Below are 15,497 nucleotides of genomic sequence, written 5' to 3'. Positions count from 1 at the left end.
TACATTCTGGAATAGAAATTGTTTGAATTTGAAAAGGGGGGGGGGTTGCCTGACATGAGCTCCGTTCGTGACCTGATTTTTTCCTCCTGCAAGGGAAGGAATGCCCAGCGACAGAGGACTTTGGGCAGGGGATGCAGGGAAAAGAGGCTCCTAAAGAATGCCTTCCCTTGCTCCCTTCTGCCCAGGGCTGTTTCCTCCTCCCCCTCCCCTCCGATGAGGGGAGGAAATGCCTTGCCCTTTGCCCACCCTCTGACCTAAATCCCTCCCTCAATTTGCCTTGATCGTGATCGAGGCCAAAGTTCTCATTCCCAGGACCCGGGGTTTTTAAAAAGAAACGGCATTTGCGCCGATTTCAAAAGACCCGCGCTAGGGGCCATTTAACACGGAACGGGTGTGCAAGCCCCGGTTTCGCTTGTGTGAGATTCGGGGTGAGTAGGAACTTCACGTGATTGAATCGGTTTCAAAACCGATTTTTTTTGTAATGTGAATGGGCCCTCAGTTTATATTCCTGTCTCTCTGGGCTAAGGAACCAGAATGAAGCACTCCTTCTATCCTGCCATCATGGGGCATGCTGGGCCTTGTAGTCCTGGATGTGGCTGGAGAGTAGGAAAGCAGTCACGGCAGACTTGGAAGGGAAGCAGTGATACTTTGTATTACTTTATACATTTATTACTTACTAATATTACTTACTAATATTATTACTTACTACTTAACTAATATTTTTTTTGCAGGGGGGTCTTTACATTTTCTATTCTACATGTGCCATCTATGATTTTCCACAGTAGGCCACAAAACTTTAAAAAAAACCCCAACATTTAATTATCGATGGCAAGCCTGTGAATAGTCAAATCTGCAAAAGTTAAACCTGAAAAAATCAAGGTTCAACTGTATTTCTTTTTTACTTGTAAGGCTCCTTAAGGGGAAAAAGGCAGGGCAAAAATAAAGTGATAGCTTTATTTTCACATTTCACAAGTGGAATATATGATCTCACTTTAAGCATCATGGTTGCATCTTGTGGAAACATGGAGTTTGTAATTTCTAGAAGCTCCAGAGCTCTTTGACTGGGAATTTTAAAACACTTCTCCCAAAAATACAAATCCCAGGATTCTGTACGATATTGCCATGATAGATAAAGTGGAACCACAGTACTATAATTGAGTAGTGTGAACGAACCTTTAAAATTAATCTACATACAGTATTCTTTTTTTAAGGCACAAGTATAGATACTCATATTAGAAAGTGATTTGCATGAATTGTTGGATATCACTTGACTGGGTATGAAAACAAGAAGACTGAAAGAACAAAATATATTGTCTAGGGCAATTGGGGATTCTTTTCTTCTTCAGAGAAGCAGATGGAATTATTTGTTTTTGCTGGCTCTTCACTCAGGATTCTCAGAATTTATGATTTTATGATTATGGATTTTAAAGCACAAATGCCATGATTAATAATTCATAACTGAGTACCATTAGATGAATTCCAACATGCCAAATGTAAAATGAGTTTTAAAGTAGAAGATGAAGACATTGAAATAGTTCAAGATTTTCCATACTTGGGCTCAATCATCAGAGCAGAGATTGCAGGTCGAAAAATCAGATTGAGATTTGGAAGCACAGTTATGAAGGAACAATACAAGATCCCAAAGTGTAAAGATATATTGCTAAATATTAAAGTCAGAATGGTCTACCCCATAGTATTTCCTATTTCTGTGTATGGTTGTGAAAACCGTACAGTGAAAAAAGCTGACAGGAAGAAAATAAATTCATTTGAGATGTGGTGTTGGAGGAGAGTTCTGCAGGTACTATGCACTGCTAAAATAAAATTTAAAAATCACCTATAAATGGGTCCTAGAGCAAATCAGGCCTGAATTCTAGAATCCAAAATGACTAAACATGTCATACTTGGGCCATATCCTGAAAACAAAGGACTTATAAAGACTATAATGCTGGTGAAGTCGAGGGTAATCAGAAAAGAGAAGACCACATGCTAGAGAGGTAGATTCATTCAAGAAAGCTATGGCTGCCCTGAGTCTGCAAGACCCGAGCAGGGCTGTTGATGATAGGTGATTTGGTGATTTCTTATTCATTGGGTCACCATAAGTCAAAATTGACTAGAAGGCAGTAAACAACAAAAAAGGATTTACATTGAAAGTCCTGCAGATATAGAAAGGTCTTAACCTGTTGCCAAAAAAGACTTGGGTAGAGTTGGTGCCAAAGAAACTTATTGTGGGGAGAAAATTTCATTACTGGGGTATTACAATGAGAAAAAGAAAAGTCACCGGAGTTTGAAACTGGTGCCTAGTGGTTTTTGTCTGAGTGATAAAATGAATTTGCTCTAGATTTTAATTTAAAGAAACTTTCTAAGGTACTAGATTTGTTTAGTATCTTAGACAGCTTCCCTAAAGATCAGTGACATGGATATCATCAGCTATTGCTTTTTGAAAGTACCATCACTCCTCTGTTTTTGTGAAGGATCCGTTCCAGACCCCCTCGCGAAAATGGAAATTTGAGTATATTCAAGCCCCGTTGGTTTGAATGGGGGCGTGCTCCCCATTGTTTTCCCCTCCGTTTCCCAATTGCATATATGCGAGGAACGTGGATCTCAAGTCCGCGAAAACAAAGGGGTGTCTGTAATTAATTATGCAACTCCCATAACTATTGACTTTTTTTTAAAGTAACCAATTGTGTTAAGAACCAGCATTGTGTGGTGGTTTGAATGTTGGACTAGGTCTCCAGGAAATCAGGGTTGAAGACCCTACTGGATAACCATGGACAAGTTACACTCTCTCAGCCTCAGAGGAAGGTGATAGTTGCAAACCCTCTCTAAACAAATCTGGCCATGAAAATAACATGAAAGGTTCACTCTAGGGTCACTATACATCAAAACTACTTGAAGCCGCTAATTATATTACCTTTTACGTTACCCTTTGCTTACCCCCCTGTTTTTAAAATCCATCTAAAAAGTAAGAAAATTATCTCAAATTTTAAAGCAAATTCCCTCAAAATGTCCAAAGAAAGCCTTTTTAGTCCGCAGTCCCATTAAGAAGTGAAGATTATTTGTTACATGGTGTGGAGTGGGAAGTAATCATGTTTTGAGATGTTAATGTCATTTTGGAAAATGGCTGTGGTTATGTCCTCATCCCAAAAATTAGTGCATTACAGGGAAAATCGTTATTTTTAGTCTTTGTATGAAATATAGGCTGCTGCCATACTGCAGAATGAATGCAGTTTGATACCATTTTAATTGTCATGGCTCCATCCTATAGAATCCTAGAATTTGTAGTTTATTATGGTACCAGTGCTCTCTGACAGAGAAAAGTAGATCTCTCACAAAACTACAACTCCCAGAATTCCATAGCATTGAGCTATGTTAGTTAAAGCAGTGTCAAAGTGCATTAATTTTGCAGTGTAGATGCAGCCACAGAAATGTTGCTATAATTGCAGCTATACTCTGTCTCAAGGCAGAGGTCACCATAGCAGGGGCTTTTGTGAGAATCCAGTTCTCACTGTGGTTCAATTGACTTTGTGTAGCCCTCTGAGCACACTCAGTTTGAGATCTTTTTGGACCTGGGACAGCAAAATGATAATTATATGATTTACGCCTTGCAAGCACATGGAGGATTTTGACGTTAGACTTCCATGCACTGCACTGACTCCTTGCCTGCATTCTTCCTTTTCTCCTAGTCATGTTACCTTCTGTTTTTTCTGCTCCTACAAGCCTTACGTTGAGGTACACCCTAACTGTTAAGATCTTTGTTACAATAGCTGAGCAAGGCACTGGAGCATAAGAAAAGATAGCCTGGCATGAGTATGATGTGGCTTGGTGCCAATATGGTGTGATGCTGGACCACTACAAAAACAAAACAAAACAAAACCAGACCAAACACACACAGCACTCTGGGTAGGGCATATGGCCGGGAGCCTGGATTATGTGCATTTGGAGTGAAAATCACCCTAAATCCATGGCCTTTAAAAAAATGGAAGGAGTTGGGTTTTGGGGGGAACTGGCAGAAGGCTTCAGGGACCACAAAAGTGTGGCCCAGGGGCTGCATGCAGCTTACAGGATGCACTTTCCTCACCCCTATCCTTAGCTTTGTGCCTTGTTTTTCTCCCTGTTCTTCTAGAAGTACCATCAGCTCCGGATCAAGATCTTGGGAGACTGTTACTATTGCATCTGTGGACTACCTGACTACCGGGAAGACCACGCTGTTTGTTCAATCATGATGGGCCTTGCTATGGTAGAAGCCATTTCGTAAGCATTCCCTTCTTGCCTCCTTCCTTTTAGGTCTTTTTCTGTTTTCTACCTGTGAGATTGCTTTTTTACTTTTGCTTTCTAATATCAAAATCAATGGCCTAAATTCTATTGTTAGTCCCGGTTAGATCGGCCCCATTAAAGCAGTGGTATTTACCTCCATCTTGATTTCCCAGTCAGCATGTGAAAAGTCTGGAAGCCATGAGTATGTTTAGCCTGGAGAAGAGAAGGCTAATCAATTACTTCAGGTCCTAATCAATTACTTCAGACTACCCTGGGGTAGCAGAAAATAAGCTCGCTTCAACTGCCCAAGAGCTTCTTGGGATATCTGGGGTGTGTGTGTGTGTGTGTGTATTATTTTTTCTTTTTTTTTTAATTTTTATTTTCATTTTCAAACAAACACAAAAACATTCATACAACATTATACACATTATACATTGAAGCGTGTAACCTTATATACAAACAACATATTTCACATTGTATTATTTTTTCCATTGTGGCAGGGACCAACACTATATTTGTGTCCATTGGCTACGATGCTTTTTTGATTTCCTTGAAATTGATCAAGGACTAGCAGTCCAGGCTCAGGGACAGGCATCAGACCAGGGATCACCACTTTGAGTAGCACTGATTTTTATGACAGCCGTTCAGATATTTAAAGATGGCTCTCATATCACTTTTCAGTCTTCTGTTCTCTTGTCAGTCACTGTCCTGTTAGTCTTCTTTCATGCAAGCTAGTATTCATTGCATCTGTACAGGGATTTATCTTTTTTTCCTCCTGTGTTTAATAGTTCTCTCCCCTTAAAGGCTGATTATTGGAAATTGTTCCATTGAAGTGGGTCTGTCGCTGAGCTGCAACCGTGTGTGGCTGATGATCTTTCTCCATGAGATAAAAATATTTCTCCAGGCCTTTTATCCCCCTCAACCCATGAAGCTATAGCTAAACAATATTCTTCCAGCTACAGTAATTATTCCCCCACTTTTCTAAAACAAAAATCAGTGCTGAGCAGAGACCTCCGAGATGGAAAAATCTGGCCCTGACGTGAGATGTTTATGGAAAATTACTAGTGGACAGCAACAATGAAATCTGGCTTACTAGCTTAGTTATAGAAACAAGGAACTGTAGTTCAAATTCTAAAGCTACAGAACAAGAGAGGAAGGCTGGAGTTGCTCAAAGTTATTTTGGGACTGTTACAAGCTCAAGTTCCATTCATTATTCAAAAGCAGTTTTCCTTTCCTTGTGTTACCTGTTTCTCTCTATATATTTTTTATAAAAAAATCTACATTACATATTCAGAATGTACCCATCTTCCACATTCAAGTTTACTATTCTCTCACCATTCAAATCCTTCCTCAAAGCCTACTTTTTCTGTTGATCTCTTGGGACAAACCCTTTAATTCCCATGCTTGGTTGAAAAGAAGCAACTGAAATAACCCTGTAACGGCTTGCAAGTTTACCCCATCTCTGGTTCCTCTCCGACTTTGTTTGTTTGACCCTATGTGGCTTTGGTCCAGGCTATTTGAAGGACCACATCTCCCTTTATGAGCAATCATCAGAGCTCTAAGATCTTCTGGAGAGACCCTCCTCTCTGTCCCACCACCTTCTCAGGCTTGTTTGGTGGGAACAAGGGAGAGGGCACTTTGGAACTTTCTCCCTAGGGAGGCTAGGCTGACCCTGTGCTTGCTTTCCTTCCATCAACAAGTTAAAACATTTTATGCTGTCGGAAATTGACTTCTAATGCTGTGCGGTACTTTTTAAAGGATTATATGTTAGTTTTTAATGAGGGTAAATGTTTTTCATGTTTTAAACTTGATTTAAAACTGTTTAAATTGTTCAGTTGTTTTCAAAATAACTTTTATAATTATTCTTCGATTGAAGATTTTGCACAACTATAATCTGTATTGTTTTAAATGTGCTGTTGGCTACATTGAACCAGCATGGCGAACTGGTTTGAACGCTGGACAGTAACTGTGACTCTGGGGGCAAGGGTTCGAATCCCTGCTCAGCCATGAAAATCCACTGGGTGGCCTTGGGCAAACAACATTCTCTCAGCCTCAGAGAAAGGCAAAGGCAAACAGCCTCTGACCAAATCTTGCCAGGAAAAACCCATGGTAGGTTTGCTTTAGAGTTGTCATAAATTATATATATATGTAAGTACAGGTGTTCCAAAATCCAGAAAAATCCAAAAACATTCTGGTCCCAATCATTTTGGACAAGGAAGATTCAACTTGTATCAGAATATTCCCACACCTCATTTAAAACCTGTGTTTAAAACTTACAGGGATACTAGTGAAAAGTTGGAGATCTATTTCTAACAGCAAAACAGTGGTTCTCTGTATGTTGGTGGGTCAGATGAGTTTTCCTAAGAATTGGATTAAGTTTAGTTTCTCATGGTTGTCTCCTTTCTCCAAAGCTATGTGCGAGAAAAGACCAAAACAGATGTAGATATGCGTGTGGGTGTGCACAGTGGTACCGTCCTGGGTGGAGTCCTGGGACAGAAGCGCTGGCAGTATGACGTGTGGTCGACAGACGTGACAGTGGCTAACAAAATGGAAGCTGGAGGCATCCCAGGGTTAGTCATGTTTCTTATGGCTGGGTTTCTTGAGTGGCATATATGTTTTTAATGTGAATGTTACCAGCATATTTAAAATGGCCATGTCTGCATTTTGTTGCTGTTCTTTTATGCCATCAAATTGATTTTGACGTATTATGACTCCATGAATGAGAGACCTCCAAGAGACCCTGTCAGCCATTCTCAGGTTTTGCAAACCCAGGGCTGTGGCTTCCTGTTTGAGTCAATCTACCTGAGTATTCTACCTGTTGTACCATGGCTTCCCACTTTATCCAGCAACATCATATTTTCCCGTGACTCATGTCATCTCATATGTCCATGATATTGGCTTCAAGTGAGAGTTCAGGCTTGATTTGTTTTCAAACCTATTTGTCTTTTACTCTGGCTGCAGAGGCCAAATAAATTGTCCTCCCCAACTCCTCTCGGTGGAATGTCTGCATGATGTATGGCCTCAACCCCAGATCTGGTGTGAAGAACCTGAGGATGTCTGGCCCATTCAGCACCGGAACTGGGATACACCCTCTTACAATGAATTTTAATTCATTTAATTCTGGATCTTCCCAGAAGATCCAGAGTCCTCCAGAGCAACACCTGGTAGTTGTTTAAAATGCATCCTGTTGAGCTGCTCAGTGTTGCCACCACTGTTGCATGTTACTTTGCTCTGAGGTCTTAACAAGGCCCCCAGCCATGTGATTGACACTAAGTGCCTTGTTTTGACTTGCGGCGACAGCACTGTTCTGCTCAGTAGGACACATCTACCATCCTCCTAGCTTCAGGGATGTCTCCTAACCTGTGTTTCCTCTCTCTCCTGGCAGCTGTGATGAAGTACAAATAAATCTGAGTGTACTTGGACTCATCATCTGTCAGAATTCATAGCTTCAGGGCATGGATTAGGCAAATGAGAGAAGTGCAGCCAGCCAGAACCCAAGAGAGTTAATAAATGTGTTTTCTTTTGAACGGGTCAATGATGTGTGTGTGTGGGGGGGGGGGGGGGTTGGTCTGCCTGATTATGAGGTAGTGGGGGTCAATGATGAATAGCTAGCTAGTAACAGCAGTGTGTATGTGTATATGCCTTCAAGTCTCCTGATGACTGTATGCATTGTAAATGGATTCAATCAAGGAAGCCATGGTCCTGAATTTGCAAGCTTAGAACATGGTTGCTGGTAACAGAGTGACTTGGGAGTCCCTCCTTCCTAGGGTCACCATATGTCAAAGTGAAGCTTAATGGCAGTTAGCAACAGTAACAAAACATATTAAACAATCCAGCGAGTTAAAACAAGACAGCTTAAAAACAGCTAAAGTAGTCTAAGACAAGTTAAAACTAGGCACACATGCAAATTCGGATGAAATCAGGCCACAAAATCTTTAGCAAAAATCTGTGTGTGTGTGTGTGTGTGTGTGTGTGTGTGTGTTTTAACTTGGCAGCAGAATAACACCAGTATTGGTGCCCATTTGGCCTCTTATGGGGAGAGCATACCCTCCAGCATTTCAGGTATTAAGATCCTGAGCAGTATCAGAGTGTAGTCCAAAGAGTAGAGCCAGGGCATTAATTAATTAAGTTCTTAATGGGAAAGAACACACAAAACTATTTTAAACAGAGGAACCTTGGAATTTATGTGCTAGGTTTAGGAAAGTCTGGTGTCTGTGGTCTGTGCGTGTCATATACCCACAGATCAGTCAATTATAAATATAATACTATATAATACATTATTATAAAATAAAATTGCTTTTATCAGACCAGGCTTAAAATTACAAAATTACTGAGAGATCCATGAACAATGCATAAGATCTGTGTTCACACCACCCCCTCTCTGCCCAATGCAAACTATAAATCAGGTTACGTTCCAGCAGCTCCATAACATAACACTCATGTGGACACTTTGAGCCAATTCACAGCCTAAGCTACTTCACAGACAGTAGAATTCAAAGATATAGCTGTGTTAGTATGTAGAATTAGTAGGTAGAGAGATCTTGTAGCACCTTTGAGACTAACTGAAAGAAAGATGTTGGCAGTCTACTTCTGAGGAAGTAGACTGAAGCCTATGAAAGCTTATGCTGCCAATTTATTTCTTTCAGTTAGTCTCAAAGGTGCTACAAGATCTCTCTACATACTACTTCACAGAGTTATTAGGATAAAAATGTGGAAGGACAAGGAAAAGATTGTGCAATACTTTTACCTTCAGGGAATAAATGGAATGAAATGAGTTAAAAAAGGTATGTTGAGGGGGAAATCTTAGTCTATCTGGATGCACCCATGCATTTGCCTACTAGTAATGTGTCAATATCAAGAGGGATTTTGGCAAGCTGGAATCCATCTAAACATTAAGACGTTCTTGATAGTAAGAGCTGCTTGATAGAGGAATACACTCCCTCAGAGAGTGGTGAAGATTCCTCCTTTGGAGGTTTTTAAACAAAGTCAGGAGTGCTTTGAGTGTGTATCTTGTATGGCAGAAGGGGGTTAGATTATATAACCTTTGGGATCTCTTCTGTGTTTCTATAATTCTATAATGGCTGACTAGTTTTTCTTCAAATGTGGTTCTTCTAGGCGTGTGCACATTTCCCAGAGCACTATGGATTGCTTGAAAGGAGAGTTTGAAGTGGAGCCTGGGGATGGTGGATCACGGTGTGAATACCTGAAGGAGAAGGGGATAGTCACCTACCTCGTGCTAGTACCCAAGCAGCCACTCAAGAATGGAATCAATGGTGTGGTGAGTATTTCTGCTATGCAAGACACATGTCCCATTTTCCCAGTGTTTCAGCTGGGAATTTATGAATCCTTTGGAAATTGAAGTTTTAATTGTATGTTTTTGTAGTAACAGGTTTGGATAAGGGGTAGAAGGGAACATCAAACCCAGGGTGAGTAAAATTTGACACCTTTTTTCTCAGCCTCAGTTTATATGGCCCTAAGCCTCAAACGATCACATCCTATATACAACTTTGAAGGAGAAGGAAATGCCTGAAAAGAAGTTGTGGCATCACTCCTGTTGTTAGTGCTAATTAGAATAGACTCATTGAGTCCATATAATTTACTTACATGGTGTAAATTTTTCATTCTCTGGATCTACTGTTGTTAAGATTAACCAATATGATTCAGACCAATACCTTTTATTTTATTTTATTTCTAATTCTGCACTAAGAATCACCTTGCAAGGTCTCATTTTAAAACGTAAGATCATAGTTACTTACCAGCTTCATTTTTGCAAAAGGTTTTGCCTGGATTGTTTTACAAAGAAGAAACAGTCTTGCAAAGCACTGTCAAGAAGTAGTTCATGTTCTGCAAAGCAAGGCAGACAAACCCATGTGAAACACTTCCCCACATAGCTGTGTTTCTGTGCAAGCAAAGTAGCTAGATGCTTGCTAGATGCTAATTTGTGAAGTGAGGGAAATAGGGTGGAAATAAGGACCAATGTTACTTTTTCATTGCATTCAAGAAGAGTGAGCTGAATGGGAATGAGAGAGACCAGACCTGTGGCTTTTATTTTGCACCTAAATTGAGACATTGGCAGGCTGAATGTTCTTAGTGATTAATCCCCAAATGGTTTCAGCATTCTGGATAGCACCAGTAAAGTTGAAATAAAACCTGGAGTGGATTCATCATCTTAATATTGAAATCTCCGTGCAAAACTGATTATTTCCTGTTATTTGCCATTAGGTCAGCTTCAGGTTCAGGTGACCCAGCAAATAAGAGACTTTTATGAGCCCTGGTCATCAGATACTTGCTCAGGTCTTTCTTGATTGTCCAACTGTAATGTGCCTTTCCCCTTTTCCTAGTGCTTTCCTCTTTACCAAGCACTATTGTCTTTTCCACTAAGCCATTGTTGTCTCGTGATGTGATTCCCAGGAGCATGGTGTTCAAAGACCTATCTTCCAAACAGAACCATGTTTCAAATAAGCCGTCAGATTTTGCTGTCAGATTTTTGTGGATGATTCTGACTTTGGTATTTAATGATACATTTTTATACCACTGGGTATTGGCATAGGGAGGATGTGATCTTCTGAGGCCCCCTCCTTCTGCTTCTGCTGAGCAGAATGGAACCGCTAGAGAGCACCTTTCTTAACTGCCACCATCCATTAATTTGATTTCCCCTCATACAGCAGCTCAATGGAACATTTTGGGATTCTTCTGCACTGTACTTTCCATCTCTGGCACTGCAGAGACTCCCCTCCACTAACTTTGATGAGGAGATGAAAGAAGTCTACATTAGCATAAAGTATCACCTTCCTTTCAGACAAACTTGGGAAAGTTAGAAGGTACAGATTAGTCTAGAAGATCATCTTCAGCCAAGTCAGTAAAATACCCACAGATAGCTAGAATCAAGAGCTCTAGATGTCTATGAGGGTAGCTAGGACTCTGGCACTCTCTTCGAGGTGGGACAGACACCCCACTCCCCAAAGCATCCCTTTTGTTCTTCTTTGTTAGACTCTGTCCTTGTGCACAGGCTACAAAATACCCTGACGCTTATTATAGGCTCTGCTGAGAAGCATCTCCAAGTTTTGTGCTTCTACCCACCTTGCCATCTGATTTGGCAGTTGTTGTTATTAATATTATTATTATAGTTTATTTATATAGCACTGTAGATTTGCACAATGCTGTACATACAAATAATAAAATCGATCAAAATGAAACCTGCCAATGGCGTGCATTCTACAAGATGCATATAAAACAATAGATAAGAATACAGGATAGAATTAGATATTGCTGTTGCTGACCCCAATAAATGTAGTTTAACCCATTGTCTCATTTTGTTATTGTTAACTGCCTTTGAGTCATCTTTGACTCATGGTGAACCTGTGGATAAGACACCTCCAAGACCTCCTGTCCTCAGCTGTTCTGCATAGTTCCTTCAAGCTCCTAGCTGTAGCCTCCTTGATTTAGTCCATCCATCTGGTATGCAGTCTACCTCTTTTTCTCCTAACCTCTACCTTTCCAAGCATTATTATCTTTTCTAGGGAATCTTGCTTTCTCGTGATGTGGCCGAAGGATGATAGCCTCAGTTTGGTCATGCTGGTTTCTAGGAAGAGCTCAGGCTTGATCTGGAAAAGGAGACTATTCTCTCAGCTGTGCTGCTCATATAATTGGAAGGCCCATTATCTGAGAGGAGGATTCCAGGTCCAAGTCTGCCTCCCCCTCTCTTTCCATCCCTGTCCTTTCATGTGTTACATTCCATTTCCATTTACTCAGACAGGATCAATGCAGCCGATTAATTAGCCTGGTTCTCTATTCAGCAGGGAATCAAAGTAACTTACCCCCGAGGGCTAATAACTCTCAGTGTTAAAGAGACTCCTTCAGTCCTCATTTCAGTTAGTCACTGTTTAAATGTCAGAGGATGGCTCATGCTTTGAACTCTCTCTCAAGCTGGAACTGCAGCCTGGGGAGCACTGTGTTTCATGCATAAGAAACACCTGTGTGTCAACACACTGGTATGACACAAGTGCTGCCGATTAGTGTCCAATTACCTGAACCTTCTGCATCGCCCAACTTGGGGGGAAAAGGATGATTTGTTCTGGTTTCTAATATATTATTATTATTAACCTTTATTTATAAAGCGCTGTAAGTTTACACAGCGCTGTACATAAATTTTTTAGTCAGACGGTTCCCTGCCCTCAGGCTTACAATCTAAGAAGACACGACACAAAAGGAGAGGGGAGTGGTGGTGGGGAATAGGATCAGGTCCAGCAGATCTTCTCCACCTCCGAGGCCTGGACCAAGGCAGATGGACTGGAGGAAGGGCTTGGCTTCTTGATGGATAGTTAGAAGGTTTATATATATATATATATATAGTTTCATCTGTTGCTTTTAACTATTGTTCATTCATTTAACCATGTTTCTTAATATTTATTTAATAAGAGAAGTAGATTTATTATTATTTATGTTTATTTAAAATAAGGGTGGACAAAGTAGGTCCATCAGCTTCATGCCACACCTTAACGTTGTTAACTACCATCAGGTTGACTTCAACTTATGGCAATCTGATGAATGAAAGACTTCCAGGTCACCCTGTCCTTAACAGCTCTGCTCAGGTCTTGCAGATTCAGAGCAGCGATTGTGGCTTCCTTGTTGGAGTCCATCCATCTGACATGCAGTCTTCCTCTTTTCCTACTGCTTTCTGTCTTACCAAACATCATTGTCTTTTCTCAGGGAGTCCTGTTTTCTCATGATATGGCCAAAGTACAATATCCTCAATTTAGTCATCTTGGCTTCTAGGGAGAGTTCAAGCTTGATTTGCCTCTTTGTTGTCGTGCACCTTCAAGTTGTTTCTCACTTATAGGATGACCCTAAGGCCTTGCGGTTTTCGTGGCAAGATTTGATCAGAAGAGGTTTGCCTTCCCCAGAGGCTGAGAGCATTTGACTTGTCCAAGGTCACCAAGTGGGTTTCATAGGCGAGTTGGGAATCAAACCTTGGTCACCAGAGTCATAGTCCAGCACTCAAACCACTATGCTACAGTGGCTCTAGAAGAGATTTTTTCTCCAGGACCAATTTATTTGTCTTTTTAGCAGTCCATAGCATCTGCCTCTGGGCCCTGCTTTTATTATTATTATTATTATTATTATTAACCTTTATTTATGAAGCGCTGTAAATTTACACAGCGCTGTACATGCAATCTTTTTAGTTAGACGGTTCCCTGCCCTCAGGCTTACAATCTAAAAAGACATGACACAGAAGGAGAAGGGGGTGGTGCAGCACCAGAAATGTCCACAACCCCCCAAAGCCCCCAACAACCCAATATTTGGGTTTTTGTGGTTTTTTCAGGCTATGTGGCCATGTTCTAGAACATTTTATTCCTGACGTTTTGCCAGCATCTGTGGCTGGCATCTTCAGAGAATGCTTGCCTGGAAAAAGTTGTGTATATATGTATACTGTGTGAGCCTGGGAATGCAGGAGTGATTTGCATGTGTATTGTTCTGTGCAAATCTCTCTTGCATTCCCAGGCTCACACAGTCTATATATACACAACTTTTTCTAGACAAGCATTCTATGAAGATGCCAGCCACAGATGCTGGTAAAAAGTCAGGAAGAAAATCTTCTAGAACATGGCCACATAGCCTGAAAAACCCACAAAAAACCATGGATGCCAGCCATGAAAGCCTTCAACCTAATATTTGTATTAAAAGAAAGCATTTTGGAGTTCCCCAGGGCTCTGTTCTGGATCCCCTTCTGTTTTCTCTCTGCACACTGTCCTTAGGTAAACTCATTAGCTCTTTTGGTTTTTCCTACCAACTGTACGCCAATGACACCCAGCTGTATCTTTCCACCCCTGACCTTTCTCCAAGACTTGAACAGCAAGTTTCGTCTTGTCTCACAGCTGTCTCGCAGTGGATGCGCCATCGGCGTTTGAAGCTCAACATGTCCAAGATGGAGCTTCTTGTCTTTCCTCCTAAGTCCACCCTTCAAGACTCCTTTTCTGTCTCTGTGGACAACATTTCTATTCAACCAGTCCAGCAAGCCCGCAGTCTTGGTTTTATCTTTTGATTCTTCTCTGTCGTGTATCCCTCAGATCCAGACCACCGCCAAGGCTTGAAGATTCTTTTTGTACAATATTGCCAAAATCCGACCATATCTCTCCGCCTGCACTGCCAAGATCCTGGTCCATGCCCTAGTGGTCTCATGACTTGATTACTGTAATGTCCTCCTGGCTGGGCTTCCTCTTTCTCACCTCCGTCCTTTAATTTCTGTCCAGCATTCAGCTACACGCATTATCACTTCCACCCACCGCTCTGACCACATCTCTCCTGCATTGGCGTCCCTTCACTGGCTCCCACTCCCTTTACTCATTCAGTACAAGCTCCTGCTGTTGACGTTTAAAGCCCTCCATGGGCTGGCCCCTCCTTACTTATCAGACCTTCTTTCTCCTCACCTTCCCACCAGGGCCCTCCGTTCTGGTAGTCAAGGCCTGCTGTCCCAGCCCAGGATTTCCTCTGCCCCATCTCGGATTCGCTCCTTTTCACTCGCTGCCTCTCACTCCTGGAACCTTCTTCCCCCGCAAACAAGAGCCATCTCTTCTTTAACCAGCTTCAAAACTGAGTTGAAGACCATCCTGTTCAGAGAAGCATTTCCAGGCATTGCATAATTGTCACTTGCTATTTGATGTTCTTTTGTTGCCTGTTTTATTTAATCATTTCCTGTATTGCTATGTATTTTATATGTATTATCCTACTAGTGAGGCAGGCTAGCTCCAACAGGCCTCCCTGGAAGATTAACCATCCATTAAGAAGCCAAGCCCTCCCTCCAGTCCATCTGCCTTGGTCCAGGCCTCGGAGGTAGAGAAGAACCGCTGGCCCTCATCCCCTTCCCCACCACCACTCCCTTCTCCTTTTGTGTCGTGTCTTTTTAGATTGTAAGCCTGAGGGAAGGGAACCGTCTAATTAAAAAGATTGTATGTACAGCGCTGTGCAAATTTACAGCGCTTTATAAATAAAGCCCCCTTTGCCTCCTCGCCGGACCACCGTCGTCACCAGAGCTGCGACTTCTGCCGGGCGGCCTCCTCCCGGGGTGTCGGAGGTGTGCATCTGCGCACCGCCCCGGGAGTGCCGCCCACGGACTGAGGAGCACTGCAGCGGGACTCTTGTGTTTTTGCTTCTCTGGCCTTGGCGTTTGGCGGCCAGAGTGAGCGGGGCCTTTAAGGAACACCTGGGGGGAAGCCAGGGAGGAGCCCGCCAGGTGAGAGCGGCGG

At 41.8% G+C, this 15,497-nt stretch overlaps 1 protein-coding gene across 2 annotated transcripts in view; it reads left to right on the top strand.

The window, feature by feature from the left end:
* ADCY3 (adenylate cyclase 3) overlaps positions 1-15,497 on the top strand; it is a 138,293-nt gene that overhangs the window by 92,601 nt on the left and 30,195 nt on the right. For both annotated transcript variants that reach the window (XM_042445565.1, XM_042445566.1), the window contains 3 exons: positions 4,124-4,251; positions 6,666-6,824; positions 9,370-9,532. In XM_042445565.1, the coding sequence (XP_042301499.1) occupies positions 4,124-4,251; positions 6,666-6,824; positions 9,370-9,532 (450 nt within the window). The remainder of the gene's footprint in view (positions 1-4,123; positions 4,252-6,665; positions 6,825-9,369; positions 9,533-15,497) is intronic.

Source organism: Sceloporus undulatus, chromosome 1 (assembly GCF_019175285.1).
Source record: "Sceloporus undulatus isolate JIND9_A2432 ecotype Alabama chromosome 1, SceUnd_v1.1, whole genome shotgun sequence".
Taxonomy (NCBI): Eukaryota; Metazoa; Chordata; class Lepidosauria; order Squamata; family Phrynosomatidae; genus Sceloporus; species Sceloporus undulatus.
This window is presented reverse-complemented; position numbering and strand designations above follow the sequence as displayed.